This window comes from Xiphias gladius, chromosome 17, assembly GCF_016859285.1.
Source record: "Xiphias gladius isolate SHS-SW01 ecotype Sanya breed wild chromosome 17, ASM1685928v1, whole genome shotgun sequence".
Classification (NCBI taxonomy): domain Eukaryota; kingdom Metazoa; phylum Chordata; class Actinopteri; order Istiophoriformes; family Xiphiidae; genus Xiphias; species Xiphias gladius.
Genome location: NC_053416.1, coordinates 14,693,266 through 14,705,157, shown reverse-complemented (window position 1 = coordinate 14,705,157; position 11,892 = coordinate 14,693,266). Strand labels below are relative to the sequence as shown.

Here is an 11,892-nt window from a genome sequence, read left to right as displayed (position 1 = left end):
CTGAGTGTCATCTATTGAAATCTCAATAATGTTTGTTTTCAACAGTGGATTACAGGCGAATGACTTGTCAGTCACTGTATGTGGGAGGAAGGTAATCTTATGGAATAAGATGAGCAGTGCTGCAGTTTACTACCGGGACTGCATTACACAAAATGTGTTGTTCCGTTACCCTGCCTCCTCCTGTGGGCCAGTTAGGATAGACAGTGCTATTATGTCCAAATTCCCATATGAATATATCATGAATTTCTTTTTAAGTCTATTCCTTTTAGCCTTACGTAAAAAATGGATTCATGTGTGCCTGCCAGTTGAAGTATTGAATCATAGATCCATCCGTTGCATCTCACATGTTTCCGCATGTAGTCGCTTTCCTCAGGCACCTCTGCTGAAGTCTCGATGACCCAGGTGCCTGTTGTTTAAACTGAAAATCACCTCCAGGATTCGCTTCATATAATGCAAAGCTTAACCTGGCAGGGGGGGGAAAGGGCCTGTCATCCGTGCTTTAGTTTTCTGGAGTGTCCTTTACCTGCAGCCTAAGCAAACCTCATCTTGCACAAAATAAACGTGCCTGTGAAGACACACTGTACCTGAAAACCAGTGTTTTGGAAATTCATTTGGATGTAAGAACCACTTTCAAACCAGTGAGTAGTTTCGCTTCATTTTACATGTTAATGCTCCCAGGCAAGAATTTAAAGGGTAAACCCATAAAAACTCTTTTTATTTATTTATTTACTTATCTCATATATTTCCTTAATCTCTGCATGTTTCTGAAAGCAAGCAGCCTATTTGGTTTCTAGGCTACATTGTCTCTATTGTACCTCAACAGTGTGAGAGGGAAAAAAAAAAAAAACCTTGTGAGTTGCACACAATATCCAACGCGCCGCGCTGGTGACCGCGAGCCGGATCTCTCTCACGCGCTCCGAGCGACGGCGCGCGCCTCCGGGAGAGCCCGTCCCGTTGGCTGTCAGTGGAAAACTAATAGCAGGGAGTCAGTCAGAAGAAATGTGTCGCCAGCACATGGAGGGGCCGGCGCCGCGGGTTCCCCGTCGGAAGAGTGGACAGGAGGCCTAACGCTGTGCGGAGCCGGGGAGAGATGTGAGTAAAACGGCCTTGCTTCCCAGCTACACCAAAGAATTAAAGTTGCGACCACTGCGTCCCAGAGGCACCACAGACGCTAGCCGCAGGTTTAGAATCATCTCCCAGAGTCGGGGCGTCCAGGCTAATGTTCTGACAGGCTTCAAAAGAAGGGACAGATTCAGCCTTCATACACTTTCACTACTGATGGCTAAGCACAGATACATTTGAGTAAAAGTGGAAAAAAAACATTCAGACTAACTATTTGGTTGGGAGTTGACTCTGTGGGCGACCAAAGGGATGTCTCTATCTAATAACTACAAGTATGGGGCCAACTTCTTGATCCGGCTACGGTGTATTAGAGAGTGCATGTATTAAATTTAGTACTCCGAGCCCATATGTGATTGCCATGCATAGTAGTCTATTGTGTTTGTGGGGAAACAAAAGACAAACTCGCAAGAAAACGTTCAATCAGTGACAATCAGTGAAAACATTTGTAAGCAAACAAACAACAAGTAGCCTATTTGGGTATAACTCGTAAATATTTGTCATGGACAAAGCCCCCCTGTAGCTACCACACTTGTGTGGTGGCGGCAGCTCTCCATACCCATTGTGAAGATGGAAGGAAGAGGAAGACGCCACTGTAAATCCAGAAGACTCATGTTCACAGCTTTTTGCCCCAGCCTTCCTGTTTTTCATACCTCAGATGAGTGCACTACTCCTTCCATGTCTTCTCCTGTCTCACGACACCCAAAAGCAAAGCGCAGGTTGTTGCCTGCGGCCTTACTTGCGGATTACTTGTTTATTTTTTTGATTTGCCTCTGATTTGTAGAGGTCGGGGATGGTGGAAGAGGACGGTCATGTGGTGTAGGAGAAAACAGATGCACAGACTTCGGAATGCCACAGGCTGTCTCACTGCTGCCCTTCCTGCTGGTGCTCATGGGATACGGTGAGGGTCGCTATCTTAGTAACTTAGTAACATAACTTAATGTTTGAAAAGGCTGGCAGGATCACTGATTTTTTAATTCATCTGATCAAGCACACACATGTTAACTTATATGGCCTGTACCACCCTGTATTCTACTTTGGGCCCTCCTTCAAATGGGGGAGGGAAGTTGAGCCGAAGGAAAAGGCAGAGGAGTGAAGGGGGCAATGGATGTTAAGCCTCTTCCCTTTTGTTTTGTGAGGATGTGAATATTGCACAAGAGGATTTACAAAGGGCACAGCACAATAGCCCTTAAATAATATGCTACTACTTGCTACATTTTTACTTTTTCCCTGGGTACAGATAATGTATTAATATACTCAGAGGTACTGCTAGAAATCTGAAGCCTACAACTATTGATGCGTATCAATTGTTTATGGATCCAGTGTCTGTGCTGAAAACTGAGCTTATTAATTAGTCAGACTGAAAAAATTCCATCATTCTTGGCTGTGTGGTTATTAAAATTGATGTTACTTGGACACAGGAAATATATCAACAGACCTATACATAATTTATTGATATATAATTGTACGTGGGAATTTTTTTTTTATACCATGAATCATGATGCAATATTTATGTTGTCAAAATTTACACTACATTGCAATTAAGTCACTTTTCTCCCAGACTGATATCTAAAATTTGTGAAAATAACAACTAGAAAAGACAGTTGCGATTTGACTTCCACTTTCCATATAGTCCAAACATTAATTAGACAACTTAACCTATAACTGTCCACATCTAAACAGATATTGGGATATATCAGCTCTAGAAAATGTCGTGTTATTGAATCACCACAGTAAAATGAACCAGAAACACACCCTATGGGCACGGTACCAGCCAGCTTGAAAGAAAAAACTGAAAAAGCAGATATAAAAAAAGCAGCCATAAAACTACACAGAGAAAAAATAGCGATAAAATCTGAGACCACATTATACACATATTGGACATATTCAGAAATTTTTGTGCAACATGGATGAACAATATGTAAAATGTTCCTTCTCTTTGCCCTGTCGCACTTCTGTGCATCCTTTCCTGTAGCTTTTGCAGGGCTCAATATCTGGCCCTCCTTCCACGTTGCCCTTAGCAACGCCAGTGTATTTGTGGACTTCAGCACAAAATCCAACATCAGCACCATTCGCAACACAAGCGTCTCTCTGGTCAACACGGAAACCAACAACACCCTTCTGACCAGGACTCTGTCCAACAACCAACTGGCTGGCAAGGTGGAGTTCGACTGCTCCTGCTTCCTGTACGCAGGAACTTACAGGTTCCTGCTGAGACAGACCAGCACCACTGCCGTTTCTCCTGCAAGTGGCACAGATGTCAGTAGCGTGGAGAGCACCACCTGGTGGTGGAGTTCAGAACTGCAGGTGCAGTGGCCTACCTTTCACATCGCTGTGGAGAGGGCTGGTAACCACTCAGGATCTTTTCAGGTAAGGAAAACAAGATATCAGACTTTACGCACTATGTTGACTCATTTTGCCGCAGAATGGTTCTCATACTTCTCTTCTTCGGTCTCTCACCAGGTTGGTATATCCACCAATGAACACTTTCAGGCTTGTTCCAGCGGCCTTGACTCGGCTCTCTTCCTAGAGGTCAGCTACATGGAGTACAACCAGATTGGGCGGAACAGCATTGACAAGGTCCGAGCCCGCGTACAACACCCAATCAGACCCCTCCGCTCCCAGAGTGTCGAGCTGTCCTGTGCATTTCCGTTCACAGAAAGAGACTTCATACGAGTGGCTCTGCGGTCACCTCACACAGCACAGGAAGTGAAGAGCTCTGGTCCTCTCTACCTGTCCCGTATCTTCTCCTATAAACTACTGGTGGAAAACAGCAACACTTACAAGAGTGGTTGTGAAGGGACTATGACTGTTAAACTGATAACCCCACCATGTGCTCACATCAATGGGAAAGTACTGCTGTATAAGGATGCAAGTGTTGGAAGAGGGGCTGCTGTTTCCTCTGGGGTCGGAGCAGGTGGAACATCACTGATCGGTTTTGGTTCAGAGGAGCCCTCCTCTCCTCCGCTAGCCTTTAACTGGCTGACTCAGGGAGAGAATGAGACAGAATTCAACTGTTCTGTTTTTTACCCCGGAAGGAATAAGTACTGCTTTCGCTTTGTTTTCAACTTCAGTCGCTCCCCCAGTCCAGCACAGACCTGTTTGGTGGTTCACAGGAGCACAGGTGAGATCTGATGGATCAACACATTCACGTTTGGCAGCTGCAAAGAATACATTTACACTCTACTCCGACTTGTCATTCAGCAGTGTCATTGGAGCAGGGTTGCAGTGATTGCCAAAGACGACTTGAATTTTGAAGATAAAAACCTCTTCGCCTTTTTCATAGAAGACATTTTGTCTGCATGTAGCTGCTTCAGTTTCAGGGTCCTGGTGTCGTGCATGCTGGCTCACTGTCACACTGTCAGGTCTTACTGGGACACTTGAATAGAAAAGAGCCATTGTTAATGTGAATAGTAACCTGTGCTTTTCCTTCTATGAAAAATCAAAAAGTCTGCTGTTAAAAAGGCCCATCTTGTAACAAATAGACCACAATGTCCAAATAAATTAAATTTAGTTAATGTTTTTACCTCAGTAATTTGTAGGTTGCTGTTTTGACTAGCAACTGATTACTGATTTTATTTTTTTTTTTAAACCTCCTGACTATTATGTATTAACAGAATCAGCCATTTAGTATTTTAAACCAAATCAGTTTCGCCACATTTTAGTAATGATAAACCATGTTACTTGCTCTATTGCGGTTTTTTGTTTGTTTTTTTTTAGCAAATATGGAGTCACTTACAAACATTGCATCATGACAAAACAATGGCAGCACTATAAGGACAGATCTTTGTCCAAAGTGATATCAGTTCAGTTTGATGGTGCATTATTATGCATTAAAGTCAAACTTTAAGAAGAGAAAAGAAACATCACTAATCACTATTATGGCGTTGAGGACTGAAATAGTGATTTGAGTGAAATAGTGAACTGTAATGACCAAGATCACAGGTTATGCATGTGGTCAGGTCTAGAGCTACTACACTGAAAATGTTATAGTATGTTATAAGGATGCAGTGGGCAACTTAGCCTCATCAAATTAAACCATGAAATCAGTGCCAACAGATGCTTGGTACCACAATGCAGAAAATAGGCAGTGGAACCTGCAGTTGACACGCCATGCCACTATATTAACTCTCATACATTCCCTTACACATTCCAATGCAGCAAACTGTACAGTACGTACGTCAGCCCACAAGTAATTATTCTGTTATTTTATATACAAATACACAATCGAATTTTTCGTAAGCAATTACTAATTCGTTACACTCGCATTATTTCTCCTCTGACATTTTCTTTGAGTCAAGCAAAAAGTGCAAAATTTTCTTTTTATCTGCAGCATTGTTACTTTTCCGCTGGATTTTTATTTCTTCAAAATAATGTCAGCTTTACATAAACATATTACTGTAAAAACTTTTCTGGCTCTGATAATATTGGTGAGAACAGCATAGGGGGCTCAATATGTGTGATCATTTGTAATCAATGATTGTGAACGGATGCGTTCATCAGCCATTTTTCGATTATCCTTTCTCTGCAGAGTCATGGGGGCCCTGGCAGCCATGGAGTGTTTGCAGTGTGAGCTGTGGGGAGGGGGTGAGGGAACGAGTACGTGAGTGTTTGCTCCCCTCAAGTGTCGGAGGGATGCACTGCAATGGCATGCTGAAGGAACAGTCCCTCTGCTCTCTGGAGGACTGTGTCGGTCAGTCACTACACCACTTGTCTCCTTTTTTCTTGTGTCCTCACTCTATGCCCTAATCTTTTCTAGACTAGAAAATGAAAATAAAATCCTAGATGAACCGCAGAGCATGCATACTTGAGCATATTTACAATATCGTCTCCCTTTCCTCCCCAGTGTTGCCCAGTCCTCCTCCATCCCTCCCCCCTTTACCTGTCGAAGTCTCACCCCTAGGTGGTAACATGGTCATGGTGGCTGGCATTTCCCTTTGCCTGGCTGTGATTCTGGCTACTGTTGTGGTGACTGTGTGGAGAAAGCTTTGCCAGACCCCTCAGTGCAGCTCTGTCCGCAGAGGCTCCCTGCATTCCCCTGGGGGACGCAAGCTGTCCGATGAGGCCTCTATCTGCGGACACAGCCTTCAAAGACCCAGTCTGTCCGATGGCCATGGCCAACCAGGGAGCGTGGGTGTGGGTGTGGCCCAGAAAGACAGGCCTTCCCTGGGCAGTCAGCCTCTCTCACAGACCCTTGTGATGCCTCTCTCACAGGACCCAGAAAGGCTGTCTCCCACAGGTCAGAAGGTGTTGCCGCCAATATTTGGGTAAGTTTAGAATATTGTTCACTTTCATCAAACATACCACATTATTATCAAACTTATTCTGTCACTCCCCAGTTTCTGAAAATAAATTATCATTAACTATCTAGGTACCGACTGGCGCAGCAGCAGTTGAAAGAAATGAAAAAGAAGGGGTTAAAGGAGGCCACACAGCTGTACCATGTCTCTTCAAGCCCAGTCCATGACACCTTGGTGGAATCATCTGCTTCACCCACCAACTCCCCGATTCCTACACAAACTGGATTCGCTCATTCTCCCCTCCCTTTGGGCCTCCCGGACGACACCAACCACAACCATTTTCGTATTGCAGCTCCCTTTTCTGAGCCAGCATCCCAGACTTCGAGGGTCACGCTGGACAGACTGAGTCCCAGAGTGGAGCTGGTCTTAGGTCCTGTCTCTGCTAGTGGGGGCAGCTCAAAATGGCGTGACCACACTGCCGATTGGGTGGAGATGGTAGAGAGGAGTGGGTTAGCAGGTATAAGAGGCGGAGCGGATGCAGGAATGGGAAACTCCAATCACAAGAATCCAAATTTCCGCCGGACCTCCAGTTTCAATGACACCAAACCCCAGCCTCCATCCTCTGCACAGTCGAGACACTTCAGAGAACGGAGCATGACCCAGGTCACCTATCCAGCTTTAAATGTGTTTATCTATATATTGTAGGTCAGATTTGTGTAGGTCTGTTTAAACCTTTTTTCAAGTTTAACAAAGATTATACGTTGTCCTTTTCAGGTGGGATCTCGGACCCTTCCCGAAGGAAGTTGTTGGAACAAAGGAGTCTGGGAGAGACAGCCATACCTCTCTTACCCCATTCCAGAGCATGGGGCCTCAGAGTGGGCTAAATCCAGACATCAGAAAAATGACCGGAGGAAGCCCTGGATAGAGACAGCTGCTCCTTCTCACAACAGTGAACTCAAACACACAGGAACCAACACAAACAGCATTTCAGCATCTGAGAAACGTGCTAAAGGAGACGTCAGTTGCGCTGTGGAAAGGCAAAGGAGTGGTGAACCCGGAGGTGGAGGGAGAGAGGTGATCTCAGGGATTGGGGGTCCAGCCATGGGGCCTGTCAATACTCATGGATTGAACCGGCTGACTATGGATCGGGCAGAGCGGGCTGAGCAGAACTGGAACCGCCGTGGCCCATCGCCTATCCAGAGGAACATCCTGGCCCGGAAATTAAAGGAGGCTCAGTCCTGCTCTGGGGTCAAGGGGCGGCAGCGAAGCTCCACCTTTAGTGCATCGTCCTCTGAGCAGAGGAAAGGTCGCTGCCGCTCTCTGCCAATGTCCGGTGAATACAGCAGCAGTGCCGGCTCACCCTACAGGCTGAGTGAAGCAGAACAGAGGATGTTGGACCTAGATCTGTCCTCATCATGAGATGGGGAGGAGGAGTAGATCACTCAGGATTGTAGCACTATACCTGGGTGGAAACGCCATTGCCATTTACATTTATTCCTAACCTAAATCCTTTCTGCTACTCCTGTGACTTTAACCTAATATTAACACAGACACACATATCGGTGAAGATTGCACCGCATATAAGACATTTAGGGACTTTGCTTATCTATGAGAAGGAGAGCAAAAATAAGATATTTAAGTTTATTCTATTTGAAAATTTTTTACCAAAACGTATTTCTGTCATGACTGTAGAGAATTTCTCTCTATTCAGGACACTTTTGGAAGAGGTTTCTTTGTATATCAATTACTGGTACAGTGTTTGGCATAATAAGACAATTTAAAATGAAGTTGTACCTACAACTTTATGCACCATTAAACACAAGCTCCATCAATGACAGTATTCAAAACACTGGAGAAGACTGGTTTAGTCTTATTGTTCTGCTGAATGTGCTCTTTTTATTGTGCTGCGAAGTCATGCTGTTCTCTCACTATGATATGGTTTACTGTTCAGGGACATTTTGAATGTGTGATCTAAGCAAAGCATTTTTCATGTGTTTTCTGAAAAAGTTAGAGCAGTAGTATCCAGTTGTGACTCTGTTTGAGGACCCTCAAATATCAAACATCAGCACGGCAGGACTGAGATGCTACTTGTTTTATTGTTTGAGTAATATCATACACTTTATAGAAATGAAAAGCTTACTGGAAAACAGAAGATACTGTACTATCGACATTGGTAATAGTTTCAAATAATGAAGCAAAGCGAGAAATTAAAATATATAGACTTTAAACATGACATCAGTCTTTGTCCTTGTTTTTTAACATCATTGTGTATCACACAAGGGACTGGGAAGCCTGCTGTTTTTAAATTTCCCCTGCTCCACTGCCCATGTAGTCCAAGAAAACCAGAGGCCGCACCTTCATGGCGGTATGTCTAAGGGAATACCAGAGGCCTTTCCAGGTCCCCCACACCACACCATTGTCATACTGGCCCTTGTACTTCCCTTTGCGGTAGAACTTCCCATTTAAGTTGGCTGCATGACATCTGTAGATAGAAGGTTAATTCACAATTTTAAGGGTGTAACATTTTCCATAAGACAAATTGAAGTGATTCTGCTTTATCTATTTAAAGCTTTTGCATGTGCTCAGCTACACGTGAAGAAGTCTGTTTTAAACAAGAGCAATTTTTTAAAATAAATTGGAAAGAACTGTGTCCTTAGCTTCACCTGTACGGCTCTTTCCATGGTTCAGTAGGCAAAACAAAACCCAGGACAGAAACTCATACCTCATTTCCAGAAAAGACATCACAGTTCCAGTGGTAATGCTTTTGCAACAATCAAACAGAAGGAAGATATCTGACAGAGTATTGGTAACGCCGACTCGGCTTAATTTGAAAGGTCTTACCTGTTGAACCACCATCCCGCTTTATTCTCCTGGGCACAGCTGCCCTGAAGGTAGCGGTCATTGTCCTGTCAATCACCGTCATCAGCGTTATCACAGTCATCATCTCCACATTTTCAATAATCTGGCAGCTATTAGGACCATAAAAATTCCATCTTGAATCAGTAAAAAGGGATGGATGACCAACCTGATCCCTAGTACTGAACTGCATGCCGCTGAGGGAAGCAGACCACTGCTCCACCATCCCCCCGCCACCTTTCAGAGCATCTCCAGCTCGGCCACTGTACAGCCCATACTGGAGACGATACTTATCCTGGAATGGACGTTAAGAGCAAGTAATATTTCTTGGGAATTGTAGTTACTTCTGAGACCCAGAAAAAGAACTGTAAAATTGTTTTTCTTACAGCCTCATTGGTGATCCTGAAGTTCTCATAAAATGCATAACTTCTCTGTCCATCCCAGTCCATTAGATCTATCTTCACTAGGTTCTTACCTTTAGGACAAAGAAATCATTGAGAAATAAGTAGCCAATCAGGCAGAAGAGAAGACTGTTTCAAAATAAAATAAAACATGTGAAAGCATATGTGATACAGGAACTTATATTGCATTACATTTGGGTTTTAGAATTTCTTTGCGTGGATTTTAAAAATTGCTGACCTTCTGAGAGCAGAGAATAAATCTGCTCATTCCCCAACCAAAACTCATCATTCCACAGTTTAAAGTCCCCAAAGCCGTCTTTGTAGTCGACCCAGTCTCTAAAATGAGAATTAGGAAGATGGTTTATATGTAATGAAACAGCTGTGTAAACTCAATCAACACCTACATTGTAATCTGATGCTGGGCTTTGCAAGGTTTTGAGAGTTATAATTTTCCCACAAACGGTACACGGGATATATTCTCTGCTTAAATACCTGTTGAAGTCAACTTTTCCATGCCGGCGTCTCTGAAAAACTGTCCATCCTCCTCCATCCTCCATGTCACAGTAGACCAAAAATGGCTCCTGGTGTAATTTGGGTCTGATGCGGTAGAAACCACTCGATGGTCTCAGTCTGTCAAACAGCTCAGAACAATCTAAGACAGCATTTAAAAGGTCTTACCATTGTAACTGATGATATACTGTACTTCATGTTGCATGGTCAAGTAATTGTAAACTACATAACTATAATTTTACTTAAAATGAACACCCAACATTAGGATGACATAATGTCAGCTTTTCTCACCCTTGTCATGCACAATTAAACTGCCTGCTGGTGGAAGTGGTTTCATCAGTGTCATGGAAGAACTGTCTAATGTCCCACTGCCGTGGTGGTTTACAACAGCAGCTGTGTCGGTTTCAGGTTTAGTATTAGGTACAGCAGGTTGAAATGGACGGAAATATTTGTGCATCTGCAAGTGCTCCACCTGCCAAGTCGTCATGAAGAGTTTTTTCTCCAGTTTCCTTATGCTGAGCTTGAGAGCTGCAACCTCTGGCCCACATGAGTCTATAGCCTTAAATGAGGAGAACAAGTTTTAAGTTATTCATGACATTTCTACCCTTGTTTTTAATACTATCCTGGCATCCAGAGAGAGGACAGCAAAAGCATAAGTCTGCCCCTGCAGGGATCTATGAAACAGAGTTTAGCAATGGCCTTTCCAGGAATGACAGCTCTTTAGCAGCCAGCCTGTAATTAACACTTTTTTAAACAAAGATTCACATTTTTCGTTGTTGACATAAAAACAAAAAGAGAAACATATCCTGAAGCCCTTAAAGAGTCGGATCATTTACTTACCGACAACTGTGTAGAAAAGGCCATGGGACACACTAGAGCCAACAACAGCAACACTGGCATGACTTTTGAGAAGAAGTCCCCTGCTGCAATGTCAGTCCAAAATTATAAATCCGGTGTATATTAAAGATTGTAAGTAAACAGATACTTGTCAAGAATCTAAAATTCTTCGAACTTGAAATATCACTGCATCACAAGCCTACCTTAATTTCACAATGCCTTCCGTTGTTTTCCCCTGGTTCAGTGTTCTTTTCCTCTAAAATGTGTCAGTATTATTTATAGGCTGGGCCGGTTCTGCATGGTCTACATTACGGGATCCAGACTTGACCAACCTTGCCAGCCACTGAATTCAAGCCGATCTGCCCTTTTTCCCCTCCATCAATAATTCTTGTGTTCAGAAAGTGTAGCTGATCCCAGCGCTGATTCATTCCTTACATACCAGAGGATTTTTTTCTTTCTTTCTTTTTTGACATCTTATTGTTTTGAAAAGAAATATATCAAATGAATTCAAACAAAGCATTCTATTTTCATGTGTTAGTCATGACTGGAATCAATTTCATCCTTATATATAACAAAACAACAGAATATATGGGTGAACAATCCCGTAATAAGACTACACAATAAATTAAAAAACCCAAAACACAATACAAAACTCAACTTTGTTGATTGGTTCACAAGTACCAGCAACCTGGTAAGAAGGACAGGCTAAAATGAGGAACAGTTGTCAGCACCAAAAGAAACAGCAGATGGACAACAGGTGGGGCTGAGACAGATCATAAGAACTAGGCTCTAAAATACCAAAATGCTTTACAATTTGCCCGTCTCAACTTTCCAGAGCCTAAAAAGTTCTGGAAATTGTTTACCTTTTCTATCTAACTTAGATAAGAAAAGACCCAAAATCAGTCAATTCACAATCATATCAAACTGAG

The 11,892-nt window shown here is 43.2% G+C and overlaps 2 protein-coding genes across 2 annotated transcripts; one reads left to right on the top strand and one right to left on the bottom strand.

Moving 5' to 3' along the window:
• The first annotated feature begins 955 nt into the window (after window positions 1-955).
• Window positions 956-8,585, top strand: LOC120803166 (thrombospondin type-1 domain-containing protein 1). The gene is made up of 8 exons (XM_040151539.1): window positions 956-1,092; window positions 1,904-2,020; window positions 3,095-3,489; window positions 3,583-4,243; window positions 5,651-5,812; window positions 5,966-6,386; window positions 6,491-7,022; window positions 7,134-8,585. The coding sequence occupies exons 2-8, from the start codon at window positions 1,969-1,971 to the stop codon at window positions 7,776-7,778; spliced, it is 2,868 nt and encodes a 955-aa protein (XP_040007473.1). The 5' UTR covers window positions 956-1,092; window positions 1,904-1,968; the 3' UTR covers window positions 7,779-8,585.
• Window positions 8,524-11,451, bottom strand: fgl1b (fibrinogen like 1B). The gene is made up of 9 exons (XM_040151540.1): window positions 11,167-11,451; window positions 10,967-11,049; window positions 10,418-10,685; window positions 10,109-10,268; window positions 9,855-9,952; window positions 9,602-9,690; window positions 9,385-9,510; window positions 9,201-9,265; window positions 8,524-8,841 (listed from the first exon to the last, which is right to left on the bottom strand). Exons 2-9 carry the CDS (start codon window positions 11,024-11,026, stop codon window positions 8,661-8,663), a joined length of 1,047 nt encoding a protein of 348 aa, XP_040007474.1. The 5' UTR covers window positions 11,027-11,049; window positions 11,167-11,451; the 3' UTR covers window positions 8,524-8,660.
• Window positions 11,452-11,892: the final 441 nt, after the last annotated feature.

What these genes read in the sequence shown, in the direction of transcription:
- LOC120803166 (XM_040151539.1), top strand. Translation starts at nt 1,969, where the DNA reads ATGCCACAGGCTGTCTCACTGCTGCCCTTCCTGCTGGTGCTCATGGGA. An exon ending in ACCACTCAGGATCTTTTCAG is followed by an intron (nt 3,490 to 3,582) that starts GTAAGGAAAACA and finishes GTCTCTCACCAG; the next exon opens with GTTGGTATATCCACCAATGA. An exon ending in GAGAACGGAGCATGACCCAG is followed by an intron (nt 7,023 to 7,133) that starts GTCACCTATCCA and finishes TGTCCTTTTCAG; the next exon opens with GTGGGATCTCGGACCCTTCC.
- fgl1b (XM_040151540.1), bottom strand. Translation starts at nt 11,026, where the DNA reads ATGCCAGTGTTGCTGTTGTTGGCTCTAGTGTGTCCCATGGCCTTTTCT. An exon ending in GGAAAAGTTGACTTCAACAG is followed by an intron (nt 9,953 to 10,108) that starts GTATTTAAGCAG and finishes TTCTCATTTTAG; the next exon opens with AGACTGGGTCGACTACAAAG. An exon ending in AGTTCAGTACTAGGGATCAG is followed by an intron (nt 9,266 to 9,384) that starts GTTGGTCATCCA and finishes GGTGATTGACAG; the next exon opens with GACAATGACCGCTACCTTCA.